The 17023-nt window shown below is 48.4% G+C and overlaps 6 protein-coding genes across 7 annotated transcripts; 1 reads left to right on the top strand and 5 right to left on the bottom strand.

Annotated features, from left to right (window-relative positions):
• Positions 1-243: 243 nt before the first annotated feature.
• ONS95_008501 (uncharacterized protein) lies at positions 244-1895 on the bottom strand (the record flags this gene model as incomplete). Its single annotated transcript, XM_058502056.1, has 4 exons — positions 244-550; positions 605-786; positions 836-1576; positions 1707-1895. The coding sequence occupies 4 exons, from the start codon at positions 1893-1895 to the stop codon at positions 244-246; spliced, it is 1419 nt and encodes a 472-aa protein (XP_058349226.1).
• Positions 1896-4353: 2458 nt separating this feature from the next.
• Positions 4354-4954, bottom strand: ONS95_008502 (uncharacterized protein; the record flags this gene model as incomplete). Its single annotated transcript, XM_058502057.1, has 2 exons — positions 4354-4745; positions 4834-4954. The coding sequence occupies 2 exons, from the start codon at positions 4952-4954 to the stop codon at positions 4354-4356; spliced, it is 513 nt and encodes a 170-aa protein (XP_058349227.1).
• A 1159-nt stretch (positions 4955-6113) lies between these two features.
• Positions 6114-8016, top strand: CRZ1_2 (DNA-binding transcription factor). Of its 2 annotated transcripts, none has more exons than XM_058502058.1 (2): positions 6114-6517; positions 6572-8016. In XM_058502058.1, the coding sequence occupies exons 1-2, from the start codon at positions 6271-6273 to the stop codon at positions 7870-7872; spliced, it is 1548 nt and encodes a 515-aa protein (XP_058349228.1). In that variant the 5' UTR covers positions 6114-6270; the 3' UTR covers positions 7873-8016. The 2 variants fall into 2 exon arrangements, with proteins under 2 accessions (XP_058349228.1, XP_058349229.1); XM_058502059.1 differs by having other exon boundaries at positions 6126-6521.
• Positions 8017-8631: 615 nt separating this feature from the next.
• ONS95_008504 (uncharacterized protein) lies at positions 8632-9858 on the bottom strand (the record flags this gene model as incomplete). Its single annotated transcript, XM_058502060.1, has 1 exon — positions 8632-9858. One exon carries the CDS (start codon positions 9856-9858, stop codon positions 8866-8868), a length of 993 nt encoding a protein of 330 aa, XP_058349230.1. The 3' UTR covers positions 8632-8865.
• ONS95_008505 (uncharacterized protein) lies at positions 9549-13611 on the bottom strand. Its single transcript, XM_058502061.1, has 3 exons — positions 12351-13611; positions 12009-12245; positions 9549-11959 (listed from the first exon to the last, which is right to left on the bottom strand). Exons 1-3 carry the CDS (start codon positions 12844-12846, stop codon positions 10662-10664), a joined length of 2031 nt encoding a protein of 676 aa, XP_058349231.1. The 5' UTR covers positions 12847-13611; the 3' UTR covers positions 9549-10661.
• Positions 13612-13673: 62 nt separating this feature from the next.
• On the bottom strand, positions 13674-16351 carry ONS95_008506 (uncharacterized protein). The gene is made up of 7 exons (XM_058502062.1): positions 16165-16351; positions 15979-16105; positions 15801-15928; positions 15471-15751; positions 14660-15424; positions 14436-14608; positions 13674-14391 (listed from the first exon to the last, which is right to left on the bottom strand). The coding sequence occupies exons 1-7, from the start codon at positions 16185-16187 to the stop codon at positions 13849-13851; spliced, it is 2040 nt and encodes a 679-aa protein (XP_058349232.1). The 5' UTR covers positions 16188-16351; the 3' UTR covers positions 13674-13848.
• Between the last annotated feature and the right edge of the window lie 672 nt (positions 16352-17023).

Genomic DNA, 17023 nt, shown 5'->3' on the forward strand with positions numbered 1-17023 from the left:
CGAGAAAGTATTGTTATTACTTTATAAAATAGCTTCAGCCCTTCGCCTCAGCATCTCAATCAACCGCCTGGCCAAAGGGCTCAAACGATGAGAGTATTATCATGAACTATATACAAAGAAAATAAACGTGACGACACATTACATTACTCGTCACACGGTTCTTCTGAACCAAAAAATGCACGCCCGCCCCGTGTACGCCGACGCAGGAACAATGCAATGCCTTTTTCTACCAAGAAGCGACGCCTACAAGAGAGCAGCGGCGAGACCAGCGACAACGAGGAGACCCCCGACCTTGTTGGAGCCAGCTGCGCCGGTGAACTCGTAGGTGGGGGTTGCCTTGGGGTAGCCGGTTCCGGAAGCGATGGGGCCGGCGTAGGTGGTTGTGGCGTGGACTGGGTATGTCTCAACTGGCTTGGAGGGGACGCCCTCGTTGATCTTGGTCTCGTGGACTGGGTAGCTGACTGTCTCGTAGACGGGATACTCAGTCTTGATGGTCTTGGTCTCGTAGGTTGGCGTCGAGTATCCAGGCTTGGTGATCGTGACGGTCTCGCTACAAGGAAATTCGAATTAGTATAATTCAAAGGGACGGAATATTGAGACTTACTACTTGGTCTGGGTGGTGTGCTTTGGGTACTCGGACTTGATGGTCTTGGTCTCATACTTGTTGTGGTCCTTCGTAACCGTCTCGTAGTAGGTCTTCGTCTCATACACTGGCTTTGTGTAATAGTCGTGCTTGTCAGTCTTTTGTGGGTAGTGTTTTGAGACCTCGGACTTGGGGCAGACGGTCTGGAGCAATTAGCACGAGTCGAGTCAAGATAAAAGTAGGTAAACATACAGTGTAGACCTCATAAGTCTTGGTAACGACTGGCTTGGTCTTGTATGGGCAGTCGGTCACCTCCTCCTTGCACTTGGAGACAGTGATTTCATAGGTCTTGGTGTAGGTAGCAGTGGTGTATTCGTGGCCATCATCCTTCTTGGTAGTTGGGTACTCTGGGTGCTCAGGGTACTTTGTTGGCTCTGGCTTCTTGGTCACATGGCCATCATCCTTCTTCGTTGTTGGGTACTCTGGGTACTCGGGGTACTTCGTGTGCTCTGGCTTCTTGGTATAATCATGGCCGTCATCCTTCTTGGTCGTGCAGTCCTCAGGGTACTTAGTGGGCTCTGGCTTCTTAGTGGGATGGCCGTCCTCCTTCTTGGTGGAAACAGGATATTCGGGGTCATGAGGATAACCGTCGTGCTTTGGCTTGATGATTTCGTACTTGTAGTCGAGCTGACCACGGACAACACCAGCAGGATAAAGGACAGTGTGGGAATCAGTGAAGAAACCGGCTGGGTTAGCCTCAATTTGAGAGAGCTTGAAGCCACAGCCAGTATCGGTGACATTGTCAGGACCAAGGATGCCAGTGGTGAAAGGACCAGTCAAGCAGCCGGAGATGTGGCGATATTTGTCATCACCGACGGGGTTTGGAAGGGCAATGCGAGGAGGTCCTGCCTTTCCTTTGGCACCCTCGTGAATGTGGGTTGCGGTTTTGGCTGGGGATCGGTACTCTCCAACAACGCCTTCAAGTGTGATGTCCTATGTAAAGAGTTAGTGATGTTTTGACTTCAAAGATGAAAACATGATTCTGGCTTAGACGACATCGATCTCGTGTAACTGATTCGAAATCTTGTATCATTTGGAAGAACAGCTTAAAAGAAATACATACGTAGCAGATAGTGTCGGTCTTCGAGTCAATGGCATAGTTGTATTGACCCTTGGCGCCATATGGACCTGGAGTAGACTCGCCTGCGGAGTTGACGACTTCGTATGGGGTGGCAGTCACGTTGTAGATGGAGGTAAAATCGTGGGCAGAAGCCAGGGCCGCAAGGCCGAGGAAGGTGAAGCTGTATTTCATTATGAGAGTTGAACGAGAGACTTTGAGAAACGAATGTGGTGCAAAAATATGCAAGTGTAGGTCGATAGTAACAGCAGGATGAAGAGGATGAGAGAGAGAGAGAGAGAGAGAGGAAGAGAGGAAGAAGGATAGGAGTTGCGGTGTTTATACAAGAGGTGGCTGTAAGCCTCCAATCTTGTCTAGAGAGATGCAATTTCGGCCTCTGTCATATCAACTTCGTAGCTTCACAGAAGTGGCTTGGCCGACTTGCACCAAGAGGGACCTGAAGAGGCTTGCGCCTTAAAACTGTAAGTTGGGTTTCTTTTGCGCGCGGCCAAGTAAAAACCAATCATACGAAAGACAAAATGTGCTCTCAACAAAAGCCGAAAATTGTGACGACATCGAATCATCGAACAACTCTTTGTCTGATATCAAGTTTTCGTATCAGTTGCATTCTTGGAAGCTCTTGGATGTTCTTTCTCATGTTCTTTGTGTCTTGAGCAGTAGGCATTCGTCCTGAGTCGAGCTCTTGATTTTCTGGGGAAACATCAACTATGGACGGTAGTCGATCTGTTAGGGTTCAATAGCCGCTTGGCAACCCCTGGGCCAGCAGACTAGACAGCGATCCCGCCCCCTCATCGCCAGTCCAGCTCGAAATGACGTGCGAAATCAGCACGTTCCTGGGGGCAGCGGCACGTCGCGTTTGTTTCTTTGGGGCCAAATACGAGTTGCCGAGGAGCTATAGCGAGTGATTAGCAAATACTTTTGTCTAAGTTCGGGACTTGTCACATCCAAATCTCCCATCCACCGCACTTTATCTAAGCTTAAACTGTACCCCACACCCAGAATAGGATGGCTAGTATGCCAGTAATTTGCACAAACGCCACGTTATCTCTTTTGACCAATCACGTGGTTTGCCCCTGAGCTGAAAAGCACCTCTTCGGAGACTCAGGGGGGTTTAGCGAGAGGCTGGGATAACGTTCGTGAAGCGGCACCAACATCCAACCTCACCCGTGGTATCGAGTGACTCTTTGAGGACTGATAGAAAGGATTCCGATGATATTGTAGCTGATGTTGCTCATGTCTTCACACCAGCACTCTTGAGCTACGGAAGGCGTACTTAACTAGCTGCACTTTCACCTTAATTTTTGCGTCGAAAAGCCAATGCTTGAATTGCAAAGGGACTGGCTCCTCGGCTTTCATCCATGGCATATTTTCCAAGCCAATTGACACAGACATGTAGTGTGACGGGCATCCGCGTCTTGCCCAGTTTGCCATTCATGGCTTGGCATTTCTGCTCTTGGCCGACGTTTTTATACTCCAAAAATAATCCCTCGACGTCGTCAAAGAAACTGGTGTTTCTTAGGTGTGGTAGTTAATGTTTGGGTTGAATCCCAAGAGCTGGTTGTGGTGGTCGGGAAATCCGGATGGTCGGCAGGCTGGAATACATGCAGAGCCAAGGCCGAAGATTCCGATGAGTCGATGACACCACTTTCCCTGCCTCCTCAACTTCTCCTCAACTCCTCTTCGCCCTTCCAGCTCGAGCGAGTCGTCAAGATCAAGTCTCAATCACACAAAATTTGCCAGCCTGCTTTGACTGCCGCTATCTGTGCAAACATTCGTTCAATTTGGAAATTCCTCCTGTAAACTGTGGCTTCATATCAGCTTCTGGTCTTGATCACCAGTCTGGTAGTACCAGCACCTATGTGGAAGAATGATTGAAAACACCTGCTATTGCCTTTTCTTGTAATTTCAGTCATCACGTCTGAAAATCCTGGCAGGCAGACTGAGGTGAACAACGAGAGATGGCATGGCGCGAGCGTCAACTTCATCTCTGATCGATGAGATAGTCTCTATGAATCGCGTATATGGTGTTGTTGTCTTTATTGTTGTTGCTTTTGTGGAGTAGGCTGCTATGGGATGGTGAAGAATTCTCGCGTAATGGTGACAGCAGAAGAGGCAGGAAGGAAAAGTCTCGTGACTCGCGTCTTCCCGTCTCCATTCAAAGAAGATTTGCTTGACCTTCCCCTGACAACAGCACCATCAACATTATGGCTCAGCGAAGGTCTGTGAATTAATACAGAGAGCTTTACCACGCGTTCGAGCATCGGTTGAATGAGGAATGGAATGAGGTCTGAGCTTCACTAGACTACGACATGATGAGGTCGATATGAGAGGCGTAGACAGACGTGCTCCCTAGACTTCCCAAGGCGCATCACATGAGATTATCAAGTTTCACTTCCAGAGATTGTGTATACTCGATCTGATCTATTTCGCAGTTCTCCATAAACGAAGTCAACGCCGCCCATACCGTAAAGCTAATAGTGCAGGTTGTGGCGAGTACAAGTTGTCTCCCAGGCCATATTACCAAGTCTTTTTCTCTTCAATGTCTCCATGTCAATATAACCCAGTTCCCTTTCATTTTTCTTGGTTCGCAAACAAGTTCGAGTGCCTTTCAGTGTGTTTCAGACAGAAAATCTTAGACTGGACGACTTGTGAGAGTCGGAGCCAGTGTAACTTCTCCTAGGGGAGATAATGGTGCTGTCTGCCCATCAGAGGCTGGCAGAGAGGTCGACTGGAGTGGGCTTGCCGAAGTGACGTTCATCTGCCGAAGTTCTAGTGGATTGTTGGATGCCGTTCGGGAATGAGGCACTGGCAGTGGATTCAAGTTCTGGAGAGGTACAGCATTTTGAGATGTATTGTCGAAACCAAGGGCAGATGCAAATATGTTATTCGAGTTGGCCCGGAAATGGTCGCGCAGTCTCGGTGGCTGTCGAACATCGACCTGGTCGTCAACTTGCCGTGCTGAAGTCATGCCAATGGCAGGTGACAAGGTCTGTCTTTGTATGAGGATACTGATAAGCTGCTCTTCTGTTTTGGATGTGTTAGGAATGAATACCGTCAAGTGAAGTTTGGGAAGTTGGAGGATATTGGTGGAGTAGTCGGGAGTGGACATTACCATCAAATTGCGGTTGTTGTTGGCGATACTCCTTCCAGATGAAGGCCAAGCTGACGAACACCATGACTACTCTGTGCACGATAGTCGCTATGATCTCGGGAGTCCAGAGGTTTTCGGACATGGTAGCAGCAGAGGAATTTTGAGTTGGGATGTAAGAGGAGTCCGATGTCTGATTTCTGTCTGTGTACAGTTTAGAAAGTTGGTGAAGAGGATTTCAAAACTCACATTGACAGTGAGTAACTGGGGATTAAGTAGTAAATGGGAATGGGCTGTGGGCACATAAGTCTAGTAGAGGGAGTCTGCGTCGCCGCAATGGGCTGGACAGCAAAACAGCGTCGCCATGTCGGAGCAGCGCCGAACACCATTTCGATACACTTCAAGGCGACGCAGAAACCAGAATTTGATTGAAAGAATACGAAGAAATTCACAAAGAATCTTGAATGGGCCATATCGAAGTTTAGAGTGGGGCTTGCGTCACCTTATGGAAGGTTCTCTACATGGTGTAGTCCAGGCTGTGAACTTGCTGAGAGATAGGTTCTGTCGATGTTGAGGAGCCCAAGGCGACGCAAATCCCATGCACGAATATGAGAAGACAAAGATGATTGGGATTTCATCCACTCAAAATCATGATCTTGGAGGGAACATGTACTACGTCGCCTTGAGGGGTGGTTTTGTTCTTTACTAGCTGCGCCGCTCAGTTCCTCGTCCAAGTTCGCAGCCGAAGCATCATGGCATGTCTTGAACTCGATGGCTTGAAGGCGACGCACATAGTTTGGGAGGGACTCTCTCTGTTGAAAGACGCAACGGCACAGCCATCGACCATACAGGGCTCTTCTCCAACAGTGGGCAAGCTTTGCGTCGCCTTGGTATGGCTCGCGAGAAATGCCCGTACCGCGGAGGACGCAGTGTTTACTAGTCCATATATTCGATGCAGCTAACGACTGGTAGATTCAGGTAAAGGCAACGCAGATATCACAATGTGCTATGACAGCTCAGTGTCTGGGATGATTCGTCCATTTAGCAGACCGACATCGCCCCTGAAGTCTGCGTCGCCTTGTGCTATGTACCGAAGCTACCTATGTGACTTATTTGCACTGTCAAGTAATTTAACTACGGAGGGTAAGACTGTGAGTGGCGTCTGTCTTAAGTACAGGACAGGGCCACGGACTCAAGCCGACGCAGTCGAGGCAGGCAGGTAGGCTAGCGGGTGCTATTCTGCAGTACGCCCGAGTGCTTTGGCCCCGCTACGCAGCTGCGTCGCCTTGAGGAAAATCCGCTGTCAATCCCTGAAAGAAACAGCAAGGAGGGTGGTTGGCTCACATCAACCAACCGGCAGCCTGTTGTTTGGTCGGGATAGGTTGCGTCACCCTGAGCGGTGATAACTTTGAGCACTTTAAGCGAGGGCTGAGCATCAGCCACCATGCAAGCCAGCATCTGATGGTGAGCGGGCCCTGTCCAAGGCGACGCAGAATCTTGCGGTCAACAGGTCGTTTGGATGAGCAGCCTCGCTGGTTTGTCTATATTTTTCGTCGCTGTCACTTCGAATCTCTTCGAGAACAATGCTCTGCTCCGTTTGTTTACATTCTGTGTGTCTTAACCTTCAACCACAGTCGTCTACTTAACTCCCAAAACCGATTTCCAAGTCAAGATTCAGACATCACTACAACTATCTTGATCTTTTCAAGCAAGTAAATGACCAATAGCGGACAAGAATACCATAAATCCTGACACTATCTAGCCTCTTCCCCAGAGAACCACGCTGAGCATCTCGATCCACTTCATCGGAACAAATATTCCAATCATCGAAGATCAATCATGACCACCCAAAGCCCAGATACATCTCAAGAAATAACCCTCCAACCTCAGACCACGACTCCACCAAAAACGAAAGAGACAGCGCGATACAGATGTGACATTTGCGCCAAAGCATTCACGCGCTCAGCAACCCTAGCCCATCATGTCCGAACACATACTGGCGAACGACCATTCCAATGCAGCTCATGTTCGAAAGGCTTTGCAAGATTGAAGGACATGAAACGCCATGAGCTTTTGCATAGTACCGAGAGGAAGTTCGTTTGCCAAGGGGTTGTGGATGTGAGTGGGGAGGATGTTGACTGGGGCTGTGGGAGGAAATTCGCAAGGCAAGATGGCCTTGTGGCTCACCTCCGATCTATTTTGGAAACTAGATACAACTTTTGTTTTTTCGAACTGGCATATGAATTAAGGCTCGCCATGAGCAAAAAAGACTGGAAATACCCAAAGTATCTACTTCACCAAGGAATCTGGACATGTCAATTTAACGGCCCATCGAATCTTTCAAAAAGAGAAGCTATCCCAACTGGTTGTGGGCGCAAGTTCGAAGGGGCGAAACCTCTGAGGAAACATCTCGCCGATGGGGGCTCACAATGGTGGAGGGCTTTGGACTGGCAGGCCCAAAGTGATGCAATGGGTTTGGTGGTAGCACGTGCATCTCATATTCCACACAACAGAGAGGAACTAAAACCTCCAAAGAGACTCTCCTCGTCGTGCCAAAATCTCAGAATTCATGGCTCTACAATTTCTTTCTGGGACATAGACAAATCAACGCAGGTGATTTTGGGTATGCCACCAGAAATCGACTCTTGGAGGCCGTTCGATTTGGACATTGGCGGGACCAAAATCACCAACTTCAGGATGAGGAAGTACGATGGCACAATCTACATTTCTGGGAATGTCTATGAACTCCTCTTCATCATCCCCGATGCACCCTGTACCATTGACGAAGATGCTCCAATCATTCTACGGGCAAATCTTGTGGGAGACTGCAACTCTTATTCCTACGACAAAATGATTCTGGGGGTATTCAAGTCTAAGTCTCGCAGTACGACCCCACAATCTGTTCGAGCAAATGGAAAGGAAATAGTATCCAGAAAGGGGGTATGGCAACTCATTTCGCAATACGATGGGGAGAACATCGGCGTTACCTGGTCCAACGGCGAGCTGGAGCTCCACTTCCTGAAGGAGGTATCTGTTACGAGAGTAGAACAGAAGTTATGGTAGATAGATCAGGTAAACATTGGGAGTCTTCAACGGACGTTGCAGGAGGAATTGTTAGGAACTTTGTAACTGGCAGCATTCATAACCCCTTCCCATCCCACACAATCCACTCTCACCCCATACAGTCTTCGTAGTAATGCAGTCGAGGTAACTTTTCACGCAAGGGATCAATATGTACTCCAGTGATATATCCTCCTCTTCTCACCTCCGTGGTGTGAGAAGCTTCACCAAGCCGAAAGCAACAGCTCTCCTTTTCCTAGCTTTTAAAACTCCTACAGCCAAATTGAAGCACATGCAAGCAAATTCCAATTCTGCATAACCCCAAAGGAAATGCCTCCATCGACGTCGATATTGATTGGCTGATAAAGCACATGGAGTACCCCAAAGTCGGCGTCTTGCGAGAACAGTTACACAACGTAGAGCGATTAGAAGCATGAAAATTCGTTATTATCCCCTGAAAAATAACTGCTTAGCTTTTGCTATCCGTCTTGATTATTGATTAATTAGAATGTCTTGACTAGGAAGTGTATTTTCTAGTCTACGTGTCCCACCACACACGGCACACTTGATATCGACATCGATACCCCCTCTCCCTTTTCTACTTCTCTTCGTCCCAGATTTTGTGGTCTAGACAGCAAACAACCAGATGGGAAGAGCACTGACACAAGCGGTCACCCCTTACGAACTGGGGGGTTAGAGGGGAAGGGGATGCTCAAACGTTAGGAGCTACATCAATCCTACGTCTCGTTACGGCTCAGGAGGCTAATATATTTCCCCTTTTGAATCTCTTCTCTTTACTTGCATGACCTCGTTTACTTCTAGTACGGGTATATCAGGAAACAGGAGGCAGTGATGAGGAATATCATATCGAACACAATCTGAACCTCACAGACTCGCAAAATAAAAAGTAAAAGTAAAAGGCAAGAAACCAAGAAATTCAAACAATGGTATCATTACACTTGCACGCTACATGTAACAAAGCTCAACTCTACCCCCTCAAGCCTTCACGCCCAACACATCCATCTCCCCAATCTTCGTCGTCCCCCCCTCCCCACCACTCAAATTCCCCTCCACCCTTACCAACAAACTCCTCACCCCCTTCCCCCCACTCGCCCCAGCACCAAATTTACTCCCCTTCAACTTCAACGTAACCACGCCATCCACAAACTCATCACTAAACACCTCAAACCTCTGCTCATTCTCCGCCCTCCCCATACTCCCCTCCATATCCAAATCATTCTCCTCCCTCACCTCCCCGGTCTTCTTATCCTCTATTTTCCGAACTGAGACAGGGACGTTGGATCCGATTGTAAGTTTTGATGGGGCGGTGCTGAGATCGGAACCTTTGGCGACGCGGATGGTGAGGGAGGAGGGGTAGATGGGTGAGGTGAAGGGGATGTAGATGAGGAGTTTGGGGGAGGAGGATGTTGATGCGAGGGAATATCCCGCCGGCGGCGGACTCGCAATGTTTCGTATGCTCGAAAGTAATGTAGCGTTCAGTAATCGCCCTTTCTCAACATCAATCAAACTCCTCAGACTCCCTGGTCCTCCACTTCCCGCACTCGCACCCCCATTCGAACTCCCACCTTGTGTTGTACCAGCACTACCCTTCGCCGCGGTCGAAGTCCCACTCCCACTCGCACCCCCTCCCCTCCCGTCACTTTTCTTAACCTCCCCCACCCACCACCCAATCTTCGTACTCAGCTGCTGACTATCCGCCCCCTTCACCTCATCGATCTTCTTCCCTCCGCGGAAGAACTGGAATGTAGGCATAGCCGTTATACCACATGTCTGCGCTACATCCTTTGCTTTGTCGACATCTACTTGTGCGAAGACGATTCCAGAGGAGCCATGCTGCGTCGCAAGTCTTGAAAACACCGGCGAGATAACCTTACACGGTCCGCACCAGGTAGCGTAGAAATCGATTATGAGGAGGGAAGAGGAGGATTTGAGGGCGTTGAAGTGTGAGAGGGAGGTTATTTCGAGCATTTTCGTGTCGTTCTACCCGTATCTTCTCTATCTATTTTCTCTATCTGTCTGCCTGCGTCTCCCTATCTGCTGGCTGTTGGACGTGTGTCGTGTAGTGGATGCGGACGTGGCGGGGTTCGTTTTGTGTCCTGCCTTCTCTTCCTGCGTTCTGATGTTCTGATTGTCGACAATCTGCGGAATTCAGTTGGGACGTCGAGATATCTGGTCGCTGGATTGGTATAAATTTCTAATATTGGCAGAAGGGGGGAATGCTGTGGTCGTAGGATGTGTGCTTTATGTACGATGATGAAGGAGTGACGTCCAAACAAAATGGCGGGGTCTCGTCTTCGCCGCCGCCAGCCGCTGGAAGATTCGGCGGGGTCATTCATGCTTGGAAATCTCGCTTGGGAGGTTACATAATCAGCAATACATTGTTTTGATTTGGAATAGGGGCTAGACTCCCTACTGTCAATGTATTTGAGTCGTTTTGGCTGGACTTAAAAGAGGTAGGGAGTTGTTTGCATGCTGTAGGAATTCGGAATATTTGTATTCAAGTGACGCTCGCTAATCTGCTATGCATACTTCAAGTGGTGCTAAACGCTGGTAACCCAAATCATACCACCTCATACTACTTCGCTGTCCATAGCTCCATCAGACCTAATCCTACGTTTCATATCCACATACATATGCAACGACCAGGCCAAGATCTCAACCCAAGGCGTCGAAAACCACGCCTGAATTGCTGATGTGAAAGTTCCAGAAGCCGTTAGGAGTGACAACAAAACATCACGCACTCCTTCCCCACCTAAAGACAAACCATCGCCTCATGGCGGTGGTGGTGGACGAGATGGCCGACTTAATGGATCTAGTAGCCCTGGTGGACCTGCTCGCTCGCCACCAGGATATACTCGCGATGACCCATTCAGAAAAGTATTCAAAGGCAAATGTGCACCAACGGTGTTTTGAGCAGGGCCAATCGGAACTGGCACATTCTGAGCTGGCGTAGACTGTGGTCGTGGATTCCGAGAATTGCCATTCCCCAAAAGCATACTCTGACTTGGCATAATCGGATTCGAAGCATTCCGAACCATCGCGTTCGAGTTTGGTACGGGTACGTCTTGCTCTGGTCTTCTTTGTCGTGGTGGTCTAAATACACGAGGTTGTTCTGGCTGCCACGGAGGCATATTCATGGGGTTCGGCGTGGGTATATTCTGAGCAGGCATACCCTGAGCAGGGATGGCTGGCATGTTCTGAGCAGGTATATCTTGAAATGGGACAATCTGACCCGAACTGCCGTATGCAGGCATCGGCGGAGGTATGGAATCGGGCCAAGAAGGTTGAGGGGGCATCAACATAGGAGTAATCGGAGGGCGAGGATTCCCATTGCCATGCGGAGGCCAGGGAAGCAGAGCAGACATAGGATAATCCACCATATTACTATACGTCCTAGTCCAATTCCTTCTATTCTCAAAGAACCGATCTGCTGACTCATGAGCAGCCGCAATCCGATCAGCCACAGGCTTGGGAAGGATGTTTGGTAGAAGATCCGTAGTCTGCTCAGGCAGAGTTTGAGCTGCAATAACCCCAGCTGGTGCTGGTAGAGCCGAGCCAGGCGCTTTTGGTCTCTGTACTGGCTGGTCTCGTTCATCTGGCTGAAATGGCCAAGTGAGTTGTGGTCGGGATGGAGGCGCAGGGAGTGCCAATGGAGTGTCCGATAGCCCTCCATAAAAGTCATCATGTACATCATCTCTTTGATCGACTCGTTGATTCCGCAACAAATCCTGATTTCGATTGCCCAGGGTGCCAGTCAATTGAGACCCCCGGTAACTGACAGAAAAGAAATTTTTACATTTAAGAATCGTCAATTTCAGTTTGCCCAGCGGAACTCTGTTGTTGGGATTGTGCATGAAGATTTCTCGAAAAATTGCCTCCAATTTATCTGAAATTTGGGGAAATCGGGACTGCAATGGCTGGCCTTGTCTGTAAGGTCCCAATAGGGTCATACTGTCATCGAAGGGTTTCGAAGCAGTACACATGTAGAAAAGTATGACGCCGAGTGACCAAATATCTGCTGCAGCCCAGTTGTATGTAGGAGTCTCGCCTTCTCGCCTTTGGTGTAGCTCTAACCAGATTAGCCAGCTTGAATCTTCCTGGTCCTTGAATCAACATACCAGGAGCCGTATAGCAATCTACATCTAGGTCAAGGCAATGCTTCGATATCAGACCACTGACAGCCTCGCCAAAATCAAGCAGTACGGCTTTATCTTCGTTGTATTTGGCATCGAAAATGATACCGACATTACGAGGGTTCAGGTGTCTATGAGCCACATTCAGCTGATGACAATGCATGACACCATCGATGGTATCCAGAAAGAGCTTCTTAATGTTGAGGTTTACGGGTTGTCGGCCTGTTTGGGTGGTATCAAAGTCAGCATTTATTTCGTCCGAATTTCAATAAATCAAAGATCATTGTCGCGAAGTTGCTTGGAATATCGTAAGAAGCAGACACCTACAAGACTGCTCAATCAGTGCTTGCAGGTCCGTCTTGCAAAGTTCCATCAATAAATGGCCCACAGGGGTATACTGAAACACTGCATGTAATGTGCAGATGTTTCTATGATGGTTAACTCGATTGTGTATCCACACTTCCTGTCGGATTCTGCATTTCTGTTTCTTCTGACCCCAGATCATTTTGCTTTGTCGATCATAATCGCTGATGGTTTTGAGAGCGAGCTCCTCCTGGCGAGAAATATCATGAACGACATAGACACGGGTGCTGCGAGGAGTTTCTTCTTTGAGCTTGACAATCTGATATAGGTTGCCATTTATTGGGTTTCCACGAAAATCGTTTTCATTGATACCTGGAAGCCCATTGAGGTGTGCAGGTACTGCGTCGGGTGGTAATCCTGGGTAAGCAGCTCTAGCAGGAGGGTCATCCCGATGACCATTCCATAAAACCACGGCTCCAGAAGGTTCAAACTCTTCCGCCAGAGGGTCGAATCCCGCCATGTTTTCGTCCGCGAGCGAGCTTCAACTCAAGTTGTTCTCCTCCCTTCCTTGCTGTACAGTATCCCTTTTGACTTCTCGTTCTTTCTATACCTCCGAATAGGCGTCAGACTCTTCCCCTCCTCCACAATCTTTACCGAACCCTATCCCCGGACAGCCAGAATTCTATCCCGCCGTTCTCCCTTCTATTCTCCGATCCAGACTTGCCCTCAAGCAATGGTGACGAATGCCCAGAACTCAGACCTCGATATCGGCTGCTATGTATGAGTGGATGAATACGCTGGTCGCTTATCCAAAACAACTCCACCAATGAAGAAAGATACGACAATGAATGATAGAGCGACTGTGGTGCGTGGTGCGTGCTGCGTGATAATGAACAAATGAATGTTTGTTTGTTTGTTTGTTTGTTGTTAGTGAGTGTGAGGACGCGCGATGCGATAGTAAGGCGATGCAAAGGATCAATTGATATTGGATAGATAGATGTATGATAAGAATGTTAGTAGATGCGAGTTGGGAGACAAAAATATTCGGAAGAAGCTGGTTGTAAAGAAATGTATTGGATTGGGTTTGTGATGGTTGGGCTGAGGGAAGGAGCGGCTCGTATGTTTCGCTGGAATAGCTGTATATCGAACATGGAGGAAGGAGCGAGTTTGACAGAGAAGAAGTTTGATATACAGACAGTGGAACGGGGAAATATAAAGTACAAAGTAGGAAGACTCGAGAAGAGACAAACGACTACCTACAATGAAATAGAAACAGCAAACGTACCTAGCTGCAATCACTATTTGTGATGAAGTAGCTACCAGCAAATCGCGAGCACACAAGGGGTAGGTGTACAGAACTCAGGGAATCTTTGGGCAAAGCTACTTCTGTATTGGTACATAAAATCTCGTCATTACCTCAGATGTACACACTCTCCCAAAGTCACCTCGCAAATCCCCAATAACCGCTCGTGGTATCGCCTCAATACTCGCTGGCCAGGTGTATCCTTTCTCCCCAATGCAACTAACCCTCTGTTCCACTACTTCTGAAAGCTGCACATAGCGCGGCGTAGTGATGCGTTAGATCCAGGACATTCTGCGGTAGACTAGTGGCCTGAATGATACTCCTGACCTTGACGGCACCCTCATCCTCAATCAACGTACGGATAGTGTACAGCAACTCAGGACTGAACTCAGAATACCATCTGTACTGCCAAGTAACCAACCTGATAACAGCCGCAACAGTCTCCCTCGTGTTCTTCTCCTTCTCGAAGTCGCCAAGGATACCAGTGAGAGCTTTGGGCGAGAAGCGGATCGAGAGACAGGCTCGGTAAGCTTCTACCGCTTCGGTTTGGTGATGGAGACGGTCGGCTAGCGAGCCGAGGATTTCCCACTCTTCGGCGGATTTCTTGTATTGCATTTGTTGAGCTCGGTATTGAGCCATTTCGGTGCGCCAGATGGTGTAGATTCTGAGGTCTTCGTAGAGGACCATGAAGAGACTGTCCAACCAACGTTCGCAGAGACGCTTGTTGTTGAAGCGGGAAAGTTGCTCCTCTGTTGCCTCGGACTGCTCAAATTAGCTACATCCAACACGGGAAGTCTCAGACCTACATCTTCATTTCCACCTTTCACCTCCTCGGGAGTGATAGTATGCGAGGGCTTCTCAACTTCCTTATCTGCTGATGCACCAATTACACCATTCTCAGCAACCAAGGTTGGGGCAGACGACTCTCCATTCACACTCTTTCCATCATCGGTATGATCATCGCCATTGACTGGAGGACCTGGACTTCCTCTCAGTACGTCGGTGCTAGCATTTCGCTGGGTAGGTTCACCTTGTGCTGGCTGCTTTTCACTGCGATATTCCTCTTCCATCACGAATACATTACTCCGGATCTTCAACAACTGATCCCAACCAATCTTCGCAGTCATCTCGGTCAGAATGCTATAAGCATGTTTGAAGGTTCCCTTGTATTGAGCAGCACGTAAGCTCAACAAACTTGGGTGGACTTGCTCTTGATACTTGGATTCTGGCTCGCTGTCAATCTCATCTAACCGAGTTTCAGGAAGGGTTGGAAGATGGATTTCCTTCGGCTCAGGCATGATTGGCGCATCCTTGTCCTGGTATGTGAACATCGGACAGGAGTTGAGAGTAGTCAAGGCATTCTCCCAATCTTCCATCGCAACATATACCTCTGCCAGTCTTGCCCAAGTTCCGAACTCACTTGGCGCAGCAACGGTACTTCTATCCGCGCAACCAAGTGCCATCCGTAATCTGTCTTGTTTGAGGTCTGGCGCATTGGGATTGAGAGCTTTCTGCATCAGGAATTCGGCTTGTGTATCGAGCATCACGTAATCCATCGGGGACTGTTTGACTGAATCATGCAAGACTCTTACTGCTTGTACCTCTTCATTTCCCATGAGCAACACCTTTGCCAGCAGGGAAGATACCTCGACATTTCGTGTTCGCAGCTTCTCGAAGAGATTGATTCCAGATGTAAATCGTCCGGTGGTGTGGAAGTATTTGAGGAGGCCAGACGTGAGATGGTTGGAGACATTATTTGGTACTTGGACGACAGAATCCGATCCAAGTTGCCAGCCTATCGAAGTCAGTATCATCGTTGTGAGGAGATTGGCTTGACATACCCCTGAAGAACAATTGCTCGGCCGCCTGTAGAAACCTATGTTCCGTCTCGGTATTGGTAACTGGATTGAATCTCCGTACGCCCATGATCTTTCTTATTGTCTCTCCACTTCCATCGTCTGCGTAGGAGTATGCTCTCAGAACGCTGCAGAGGTATGTCTCGAGCCATAATTCGTCCGAAGCTACTCTCTTCTCCCCTCGCTCATCTATGCAGTAGCTGTCCACACTTCCTGGAATGGTTACATGTACGCGCATATCGAGTCTTGAGAACGCATTGTAGCAGCTGCTCGGTATTAGCGGAGGACCTCGTAGTTGCGTGCCAATGTATTTACCAATAGATTCCCTCAACTATCTTTGTACTCGACTGATGATTCTCTTTGTATGTGAGGGTATTGATGTAGGCTGCCAGACTCGCAGAAGACGACGCATCTACACCTGTGACATGATGATAGACTCCAATCTGCAGCACCCTCAGCATCTCAGTGTCTGACCCGTCAAGCTCGAACATACCTGTCTTCCTGGATTCCGAGGGGCTTGCTTGATCAATTGAACCAAATCCGGTGGACCTAACTCTCTCAGCGCAGCGAGTACTTCTGTTCGCGCATCAATAGATTCGTGCAGGATCTCCTCCGTCAGCCTGTGAGCAGACAGTCAGTATCTCCCAGCTTAAACAATGGTTTGCGGGAGATTGCGTACTCTGGGACAGCTGGCGCAACCATCTTGGCTGACTGTTTCTCCAACCGCGTGGAGTTGGTCGCGTGTTTGCCTGTAGTCTTCCACTGCTTGATACGATATGTATCTCCAAGACCCGATGGAAGGAGGAAAAGGTTGGGTTGTTGAGGTTGCTGCAGGGAGGGTTTGGCTGTCAGGATCTTGATCTGGGCGAGCTTCGAATTGACAGCTCTCGATATCCACAATTCATATGGCGCTTGGACCGGTTCTCAGCCTCGTCACGTGAGCACAGAGAATTGGAATCATTCTAAGCTTTCTTCTCTTCCTCTTCTAATTATGTATTTTTCCTTTTCTGACCCTCGTCAATTCTGTATCTTGACGATCTTGTTAGGGAGGAGCATTCTATTATCTACAAATGATTCACAGCACTTTCACTATAGCACTCTCCCGACCCAGGGAAGAGCTCCGAATTGACGATTGACAACTTTCAGAGAGGGCTATAGGGAGTCATGCCATGGACGAGGTAATAGCGTAAAATTGAAAAGTTCAATTGAAGTATCAAAAAGGAAGTGACTTGTACATACATGCGTTGAGCCAGCATCTTCAATGTTGAGGTTTACGACAAGCCTAGCGAAGACCCTCAAGCAACCGACTAGACTGGACGAAAGCAATAACCCGAAGTCATACTGAACTCCTTGTGGATGATCTGAGCATTGAAAAACATCATCGTATGGACTAGATCATCTATCCTACAATACTTGAATAGAGCATGACAGAAGAAAATCTTGGATGTTGGAGAGATACTTGCTCTTCCAGAAGCTAACTGCCAGTTCTGAAGTAAGACAGACTTGAGGAGTGAACAAGTCTAAGTGTGAATGAAGAT

This window comes from Cadophora gregata (genome assembly GCF_030347475.1).
Source record: "Cadophora gregata isolate MNR1 chromosome Unknown scaffold_20, whole genome shotgun sequence".
Lineage (NCBI taxonomy): Eukaryota > Fungi > Ascomycota > Leotiomycetes > Helotiales > Ploettnerulaceae > Cadophora > Cadophora gregata.

Coding starts and splice junctions, on each gene's coding strand:
- CRZ1_2 (XM_058502058.1), top strand. CDS start 6,271: ATGGTGAGCGGGCCCTGTCCAAGGCGACGCAGAATCTTGCGGTCAACA. Junction 6,518..6,571: donor AACTATCTTGATCTTTTCAA/GCAAGTAAATGA, acceptor GACACTATCTAG/CCTCTTCCCCAGAGAACCAC.
- ONS95_008505 (XM_058502061.1), bottom strand. CDS start 12,846: ATGGCGGGATTCGACCCTCTGGCGGAAGAGTTTGAACCTTCTGGAGCC. Junction 12,246..12,350: donor AGCACTGATTGAGCAGTCTT/GTAGGTGTCTGC, acceptor CCACCCAAACAG/GCCGACAACCCGTAAACCTC. Junction 11,960..12,008: donor AGATTGCTATACGGCTCCTG/GTATGTTGATTC, acceptor TAATCTGGTTAG/AGCTACACCAAAGGCGAGAA.
- ONS95_008506 (XM_058502062.1), bottom strand. CDS start 16,187: ATGGTTGCGCCAGCTGTCCCAGA. Junction 14,609..14,659: donor TGAAAAGCAGCCAGCACAAG/GTGAACCTACCC, acceptor GAGGAAGTCCAG/GTCCTCCAGTCAATGGCGAT. Junction 14,392..14,435: donor TGAAAGGTGGAAATGAAGAT/GTAGGTCTGAGA, acceptor TAATTTGAGCAG/TCCGAGGCAACAGAGGAGCA.